At 32.4% G+C, this 9,913-nt stretch overlaps 1 protein-coding gene across 1 annotated transcript in view; it reads left to right on the top strand.

The window, feature by feature from the left end:
* The window catches only part of LOC134527912 (kelch domain-containing protein 1-like), a 52,201-nt gene extending 43,263 nt beyond the window's left edge, over window positions 1-8,938 (top strand). The window contains exons 9-10 of the mRNA XM_063360943.1: window positions 1,328-1,380; window positions 8,075-8,938. Coding sequence (XP_063217013.1) covers window positions 1,328-1,380; window positions 8,075-8,183 — 162 coding nt within the window. The 3' untranslated portion in view covers window positions 8,184-8,938. The remainder of the gene's footprint in view (window positions 1-1,327; window positions 1,381-8,074) is intronic.
* The last annotated feature ends 975 nt before the right edge of the window (window positions 8,939-9,913 follow it).

Below are 9,913 nucleotides of genomic sequence, written 5' to 3'. Positions count from 1 at the left end.
TGAACATAATCCCTTTTGATTTACTGAAATATATCTAACAATTTTTTTTGTTTGAGTGGAAATAAAACTGTTTTTTTCCTTCTCATTTAAGTTACAGCCATCATGGAGGTATACAATATGTTGTGCTGATAAATGTGGCACTAACATTGCCAGTTAGTAGTACAATCTTTAAAACATGAATTTCGAGATTTTACATTATGTTATTAAGTTTTTTAATTTTTGTTTAAAATTTTTTAATATACTATGCAGGCTTAGGTCTGAAATCAATTATAGATGCACTCTCTTTCTTAAAATTAGGCCTGTAAATTGCAATTTGCGTTGGTGTGAGCCATTTATTGCATTATTAAGATTTTTCTATTTCAATTCTGAATATATTCAACAGAAGTTTCTTTAAAAACGGTTGTTCCTTCTTTCATTAGGTAATAAAATAAGGTCTGTACTTTGGTTCTGATGAGAAATTTTTTTTTTATAGATGCAATTGACTGCACTAGAAATAAGATGGGGTGGGATTGGATAATGGATAGATTGACAATATGGTTATTAAAAAACGCCTGAGTACCTGGGGAAAAATGCCACCTGAGTATAGGTAGTTGAATAATGGATGGTGTGCAGAGACACTGAGCTGGGATCTGTTAGTTAGCTTCTGTATTGATCACAAGCGCACAAGCAACAAGCTGGGGGGGAAAAAAAACATTAGTTTCTAGTCCATTGATAAATTTAGAAACAAATTAATTTTATATTATAACAATTTGTTGTTGATGATGGTTACAAAAGATTTTTAGTACTACATACATACATAACCTTAAACACCAGTTATGATTTAATGCAGGGATTCCCAACATTTTAGCAACTGTGTACCACTTTAAATTTTTAGAAACATTGGTGTACCACTAGGCACTGGGCCTACTTAATCTTTAAGTTTTAGATATTAATATATAAGCTTGGTTATTTTGGAAATTTAGGAAAAAATAAAATATCTATTGCAAAATGGCAATTTTATTTATAGCACATAACTTTGAAAACAAAATTTATAGACATTAATTCAAATTGAACAATGTTGCAAAAAAATAATTTCAGACAATTATTTTTAATTGAGTCCAAAAATCAAGATTCATAGAAAACATTATTTTTAATGGGAAATTTGTTGCTGTTTGTTCATTATCAAACTTTCAATATCAGGGTTAATGGAACCTAACTTGTCAGCATTTAATAGAGTACCACCTGCAACATTGCTGTGTACCACTGGTTGGGAAACCCTGGTTTAATGAATCTAATATGTATGACTGAGCTATATTAATATCTATTTATATATTTGTTTTGATTTCAGGACCATGCAGATGAAATGATAGTCATCAACTTTTCTCCAAAAACATTAGTAAAGTAAGTATTTTTTAATATGCTTCTATGTTTTTATAAAAAATTAAAGTAATTTGTGTCATCTTCATGTACAGTAAAACTATTTATAAGTTGATTCTGGTTCCGGAATCGGTTGGTTGCATCAATTTCACTATAATCTAAGGATTCAGAATACAATGGTTTTGGAATTGACCGTGTCCGATTCTTTTACTGTTTTTGTAAGCTTGCAAAATAAATTTTCTACCCAACATAAGAAAATATTGTGACGGAAGGCCCTTGGACTCCGTCAAGATCTGCAAAATGTCACTCAAAATAAAAAATAAAATATCTTAAGATTTCAAAAACATTGGGGAGGGGGGTAGCAGTAGAGCTGTTACAGGTACGTCTAACCTCCTTGGAACACGGGGTGTAGGGTGTTGACTGAAAAAAAAAGTATTATTCATCCCACATCATTTCAGGTTTATTTCCGGTAAACTATGACCAACACATAAATAAATAAATAAATAATGTCAAACTACTCTTTTCACAATAAATAAATAAATAAATACTTCTTTGAAATAAATAAACTATAATTTATCCTCTTCTTAGCATGAGTATTAACTTTTAAAACGAAATGATTAATGTTTACAAACACCTCGACCCCTCCTTAAGCTAAATTAACGAAAGGAATGTAGCTAACATTTCTGGATACCAAACTGCTTTCACTCCTGGAAAGAAACAAAAAAAGTTAAGCCATCCTAACACAATTAAAATTACACCTACATTTTATTCTAGCTGAAAGAAATTAATTATGAGTTCGCCATTACTTACAACACCTTCTCCGAACGTTAGCACGTCGCTACCCGCCAGGGAGGCTCCGACAGTCCCCAAACACCTCACCGAGAAGGACCACCCCAGGCCCACCCTGGGTGGCCCATTTATTAATTCCCTCTCACATTGTCATCAAGTCAAGAACACTCTACGCGACAGCAAAAATCCCGGCCGCGATTTCACAACACAACGGCCATGCAGCCAGCCGACGCTATCCCCTCTCCACCGGCCATGCCAGACTCGCATTCCTGCCGCCAGATTGCGACACAGACACCCTCGCGACAGGCTAGCGCGCCTGCGCAGAGACAGCAACGCAGCGGAAACAAAATAGGGCGGCCAACGCTCCCGGAGATTCCAGGCCACAATGTCGAAACTGCCCGCAGCTGGCCAGGCCCCGGACGGCAAATCACGCCACAGTCCCAGAAAAACAGAGAGCGTTAGCAATCTACCACGCCGCGAAGAAAAAAAAACGAGTGTCGCAAGCAAGCATCAGGAACTTAAGCGGGCTCACAAAGCACCACTGCACAACACCAAGTTTAATAAACTCTTCACGTCAAATTTTACAGCGTGACAATATAAAGAAATTGGACATTTATTTCTAATTTTTAAAATACATAATTTATTTTGGATCAGTAGTTAGATACATTTGAAATTATAATTTTTAGCCTAACCATACAAGCTTTTTTTCACAATAAATACATTGATACGTTGTTTAAATCATTCATGCAATGTGGAATTTTGATTTAATGCAGTTTTTTGGACATATGCCATTGCAGCTCAGGATGCAATGCAGTGCAGATCAGTCTGTTTGTGCCTGATGGGAACAGATGTCAGTTCCCGAAACGTCGCAACTGTTGTCACTGGAAACCTTCTGTGATCATCAGTGCTATCAACGTTGTGTTGTCCATAAAGCTTGTTTATCTTCGTCGTTGTGTTTATATGTTTGCTGCATTGTCCAGGTTTGTTGTCTGCCTGCTTTTAATTTGTCTCGTCGTTGTTAGCCCACTGGGTTCATTTATGTTAGATTACTTCTTCCATGACTAAGTTTCTTCAACTGAATTCTTGTGCTGTATGATATTTATATGTTGAACATTTTTTGTCCGTGCTGTTGTCGTATTGTCCATAATACTTGTTTAGTTTCATCATTGGTTCCATTTGTCCGACATCAGCTGATTCAGTTTGTTTTCTGTGAATTTTTTATCTTCATATTTTTTATATATATATTTTTAATTTTTGGAATTTTTCCATAACAAACAGTGCAAAACTGCAATGGCGTATGTCCAAAAAACTGCATTAAATCAAATACATTGATGGAATAATGTAAGGTTTATAAAGTTTGTAAGTTATAACATGATTTCCAATTACATCTTTAGACATCTTTGATTGTTGGCAGTGTTCAGCACTTGGTTCATCTAACTGTATGCAAGGTTAAAAGGCTTTTTTTGTGCTATAAATTCAAGGTAATAGTAACATGCTTTTTAAAATGATGTAAGCTGTATATTAATTTGTGCACAGAAAATGAAAAGTAATGCAATTACATTTTTAAAATCAGAAGGATCCTTTTTTCTGAGTATCTTATTCTGTTCAATGTCATCATAAAAAAAAATTGAGGAATCTGAATCCATATATTTTAGGAATCGGCCAAAAACTAAGTAAAGCCCTGTTAGGACATTTTCAAGGGACTAGATGATAAAAACATATTATCAGGGAAAACTTCTTAGAAGGGAAAGGGGAAAAAATCTTTCCCTTTGTAGTTTGTTAAAAGTGAACATGAATAAACTGACAAATGGTAATGTTTTCTTATGATAATTAAGGCCTAAACCTCTAAAACAACAGAAAGTTACTATTTTTTTTATTAATTCTTACTTGTATATTATGGTTGAATAAAAACAAAAAGAAAAAAGAAAAATACAAATTGAGGTTGTGTTTGTAAAAGTTTCTATGAAAGAATGTACACATGGAACATACATTCTAACATTGCTTTTCATCCCACTTTTATTTTACACCAAATTACTACTAAATAAGTACTATGAAACAAATATATATTTATTTTCAGCTTAAAATAAAACGAAACTGTTATCCGAACGTGAGACGGAACTAATGTAGCGTACGCAATACTCATAACTATCATTGTCCTAGTACACTCTAACTACGAAAGAGTGCACCCGACAAGAGTGTGTAACGGTTCGTTACATACAGAAATAAACAGATGTTCAACGCCGATTGTAATTTTGTTGTTTTTATTTTTTCAAATAGAATTCATAGACGAATCCAAACCCTTTTCAATTCTTTCTTACTCGTTCCAATCGTACATCCGCCTGTCGAAAAACGCACGCAGCTTGCGCGATGAGAATTAACGAAAATAGCGTCCTTCAGTAATATTTTACTGTAAGTACAAGAAGTCAGTGCGGCCTCAAACGTGGCCGCACCCAGCGAAAATGAATTTCGCCCCGAGCCAACCGCCGAGGAAGGTGATCGCAATTTCTAATTTGGTACTGTCCGAATGAAATATAAAAAAATTAGGTTAACTTAATACACAGCATGGCTCTGACCACCAACGTTAAATTATCTCTCCACAAATTCTACATAATTTGGCGAGAAGCCACCGAACGCGACCTACTGGTGCAGCAATCGGCAGACGACTGGTGAAGTCTTGCCACTGTCTCCTCCACGCAGGGAGGAAAAGTCACATGACCTCACCGACCAATCACACGCATGCTTCATTCACTCTACAAATCACAAGCCAATAGGAAAACAGAACACACATTGAAAACAGTTTTCTCTCCATAGAGCCCGGGACTTTATATTTTCCTTCTCTCTCCCACACCGTGAGACAGCAGTTATCACACATTTCCCACGACCAGTGGGGAATCCCAGCTTTTGTCTCTCTCTTACTGGGGAATCACGGTTTCTTTCTCACTTGCACTTACATATCTCTTATGCCTCTCTCTTTCTACACATCACCCCAGCCCAGCAGACACAGTCCCGTGATCTATAATTATATTGCAACACGTTAATTAAAATTAAGAACAGCAATCATAATACAAATTTCTTGACAAAATTCCACTTATTGAGAAAAACCTGAAAAAGTAGGCCTAAACAGGCAAAAATCTAGTACAGCGACTTATTGGTGAATAATTACATAAAAAATTGTAATGATTGAAAATGTCTAATAAAATACAAAATACCTTCTCAAAACACTCAGCAAGTGTAATATCAACCCTTAAACACATAAAAACGGTTAAATATCATTGGAAAGACTTTTTAAGAAATATTTATATGCATAAAAATAGTTTAAAAGAAAAATATTTAGCTAGGAGGGCAGGGTTCTTGCAACGTTACAAGTGCATGCTGCATGTTATCAGGGATCTCATTAAATCTGTATTATACTACGTGCGGACACTCTATACATGCATCATCCCTAACAAGTACTATGCGGATCTCAAACCTTAAAACAAGAGACAACGTCTGGCCAAGAACGGAAATCATAGAAAGACTTGTAAATTAAAATGTTCAGCATTACATCCATCACACAAAGATTTTTATTAAAGCGCTCAACAAACAATAAAACTGTGTTTAGTTCCACAAAATTGCTGTGCCAGTTACATCACAGTCGCGCCAATGGCTGGTGGTTTGCTGTATATTTGGCAGACGTTCTGTCTTAAATGAGGAAATGGTGTACAGATGGAACAGCCTCACAAAGTCGATACAAATGCAAGCTAATGATTGGTTGAAAAATTCAACTTGTTACAGCTTGTTGGGTGTGACAAAGGTTGTGTGCCATCATAAAATTCTTTTTTATTGTTTAGAGATAAATGTTTTAAGTTTAACTATAAAAGTTTAAAGATAAACTTTATTTTAATTTTTTCCTCAAACACTGAACTTAATGTGGGAAGCATCTATAAAAACTAGCATTTTAAATGGAAAGAATTAACAAGGGGGTATTTGGAAGTGATGAAGGAAATAATATTGTGAATGTAATAGGCAAGAAAATGTTTTATGCAGGAACATCTTAAGCAAGTTTTACTGTATTAGAAATGCATTAAGTGTTATCACTATAATGTATATGGGTCTAGTGTATACTCAGATTTACCAATTATAAATTTATTTTTATCAAGATATTTGTAAACCTTCGTTATTGCCGTTGGTATTGCATTATTTTAGGCAATTTGTAGTTACGGATATTAAAAATTACATGCCATTTTTTCAGCCTAATGTACTATGTAAAACTGATAGGATTTATGCCTTCAATCTATTTTCTCTCCCATATTAGGAAAAATTGTTATTAGTACATTGCTAACTAAATTAAGCTCCCTTTGTTAAAATGTCTGTATACAGGTTGTTTAAAAAACATGTATTGCTTATAGTAGTGTATGATATATAAAACATAAATAAAATCTACAGATTTAGCTTTCCTTAGCCTCCTAAAGTTCTAGACCTCATCCAATGAAACTCATTGTTAATTAATACAGATCAATAAAATCATAGGGTCTGTTTGTAATTTTCAAACTTTTACACATTAAATATTTTTCTTTCTGGCAAATTCATAAACAAATCTAGCGTTAAAGAATTGGGGTCGGTCTGTTTTATATGACTCAACTTAAAAACTGATCAAGCTATTTGACTTGAAACTCAGATTAGTCTTAGAAATTAATCTCTAGGATTAATTAAGTCTTTATTTTATTGTGATTCCTAATAGGTTACAAAGATTTGATGATAATTTAATTTACCAAAATCTAATAGCAGGTGTAATATCTTTTAATTGTATTGCTAAATTAAAAACAAATGATGATTGGTAAATAGATAGATAAATATTTTGCAATAACTTAAAAACCAAATCATGGTGTATTTGTATGTTGATAAATGAATTCCAAACAATAACTTGAGTCACTGCAAAATTTCTACTTTTTTTAGTTAGGGTTTTTTTTTTAAAAAAAAAAAGAGTAAGTAGAACAATGATCTGGTAAACATTGCAAGTTTTTCCAGTTATTGCTTGCTATTAAAACCTAAAACAAGAAACAACCAAAAAAGTACTTAGTAATAAACAGTAATAGTTATTCTTGCCACATGAATGAGGTTGGGGAAAAGGCAAGTACAAATAAATTAAGATAAAACCATTACCATTGACAGCAAAATGTTCCCCAGCTATATATATTTATTACAAGTAAATATAAAGATTACTTTTCTTTGTTTCCTTTCCCACAATTTCTTTTTATGTTTTCCTTTGCTGGTTTTTTCTTAAACCATTGTAGTATCCAATTGAGTTTTAGTATAATGTGATTTGAATTTTGGCATTTCTAACATGATCAAGGCCACATAGTTTTTACTAATCTAAATAAATTAAACTCTTAAAAAAAAAATGAAACACAACCGAAACTTCATTTCAAATTAAATTTTTTATTGTTTTTTTTTAATTTTGCTAAGTTGTGAAAGTTAATCTTGTTTTTGGAAACTTGCCCTTAAGTCTTTTACTGTTATTTTATATCTCACTCTCTTTTGTTACCATTATTGTCAACATATATTAAATTTTTGTAGAATTTATTTTTATTTATAAACTTCATTTGTTAAAAGTTTTATCTTATTATTATTAGAAACTTCGTATACTTTTGATAGAATTTGCCTGGATACTGAATATTGATAATGAAGATGATACTAGTTTTTTTTTTTGTTAGGTTTCTTCATGTAAGCACTAACAGGGACTAAGCCTAACCTCGTACTCAAAAATTATGAGCACCCAAATGGGTTGGTTAATGGTTTGCCACTGTAATCTCAAAACTCGTGTATATTAAGTCTTGCAAAAACCTTATTTCACTACAATGAATTCAAAAAAAATTTTTTGTTTGTGTGATTATTTTTGACTAGCTGTGACAGTATGACTTTATGGTATAATGTTGTGCTTGTGTTGTAGGTGGTGTTTGGACATGGTCGTGAAGCACATAGGCTTGTTCTCTTCCGACTACAAACTCTTACCAACACAACTTGTAGATGTGATTGACCGGCGCTTGCAGTGTTCTTAAACATTATAGAGTTAAGTTGTTGTTGCTGTTGTCAGGCTTGATATTTGTTGTGATGTTTTCCTCGTGTTCATTATTTGAAAGGGATCAAACTGCCATATCATATTTGTACATAACTCATAAGTTAAAAGGGTGAGTGAATTGTATTTAAACATTAACATGTTGCTTGAGTGAACTTTAATAAGCTGTTTGTATCCTTGCTCATATCATTTGGAGCATTTAATATATTTTTATAAAGAATTTTTGGCTTTTTATGCCATTCTTTATCTCTTCAGAGTAGACGAATGCAATGTTGTTGTTGAAAAGCAGAAAATATTTTTTTGTTTGAGTATTCCACATTGTTGCATCTTGTTCCAATTAAAACTGTACTAAATCAGGAACTTGTGACTAATTTTTAATTTATTTTCTTAGATTACGTTAATGATTTCTTCCTTGTCTATAATTTATTCTGTCGATGTACAATTTAATAAATATTTAGTTTTGTACATGAAATTAAGCAATTTGTATGAATAAAATTTTATATTTAAATTTTATTATGGAAACTTGCTAAATGTGCATGTATATTACTAAACTTTCATAATAGTAGTAATGAAGAGTATGTACATTCTCATTTTATTATGTTACAATAAAATTTCACTGGTGTTTTGTAACAATAGTAATTCACAGTGTCTGCTTAAACGGGTGTATTTTAATTCATTCACAGTGGTCAGATCAAAGTTGCATTGTACATTGATCATTAAAATTGTTTGGCTGTGTTACTTGTAGTTTTATTTCTAGACAATTAAATGGTATGTTTTACATGATTATAAAATAACTGCTTATGACATTTTTGGATCATTTATCATTGCTGTCTAGTCAAATGAGAGCGTGCATTCTCCCATGACCAAATCTGGCAGAACAAGAGTATCTGCCAGGCAGTGTACAAGACTGTTTTCACCCAAATTAGAGCTTTTAGAAATAATAATTTAAAGGGATACAAAAAATTCTTTTTTAAGCATAGAATTATTTAAATATTTGTCGGGAACAAGTATTTTTACTACTAATGTTCAATTCATATCAAGGAATATGGTTTTTTTTTTGCTATCAATGAAATTACAAAATCTCAGTGAAATATTGAAATTACTGAATGGTTTTATTTCTTTATAAAAGTCTACAACTTGTACATTGCAAAGCAAAATATATTCTCACTTCCAGAAGTGAGATTAAGAAGTAGTAAGGCATTTGAAAATAGACGAGACTTAAAAAGATAAAAGACCCATGCCATACTTATATTACCAGTAGTACTGTATGCAAGAAATTCTTTAAAAAAAAAATTGGTTGTCTGTAAAGTCGGTTTACGGACGATAGTTTAACGTGACGTCATAACAAAACATTGATGAAATGATTGCATACTTTTATGAATAAAATTGAATCTTTTTATTGAATTATCACTATTTTGTATGGATACAAAGATGGAGTGAAATGAAATCTACAATTTAATTGATAAATTTACTTTTATTTGCAGTCATTAATTCAAATATGTTTATTACTTTAACAAAGAGATTATTTTAACTATAACTTTTATACATGTTTGCTATTTAACTTCATCCAATCTGTGTTATTCTGTTAAGGATAGGACGATGATAGGAAAAGTAGGAAACGATTGGGAGTGTTTCAAGGATGATGTGAAGGAAAATGGCTTACTCAACACCAAAATGCAGTCAAAAATAATATATTTGCGCCACACGGACTCT

This window comes from Bacillus rossius, chromosome 1, assembly GCF_032445375.1.
Source record: "Bacillus rossius redtenbacheri isolate Brsri chromosome 1, Brsri_v3, whole genome shotgun sequence".
Classification (NCBI taxonomy): Eukaryota; Metazoa; Arthropoda; class Insecta; order Phasmatodea; family Bacillidae; genus Bacillus; species Bacillus rossius.
The sequence above is the reverse complement of the archived record's forward strand: the minus strand, read 5'-3'. Positions and strand labels throughout refer to the sequence as shown.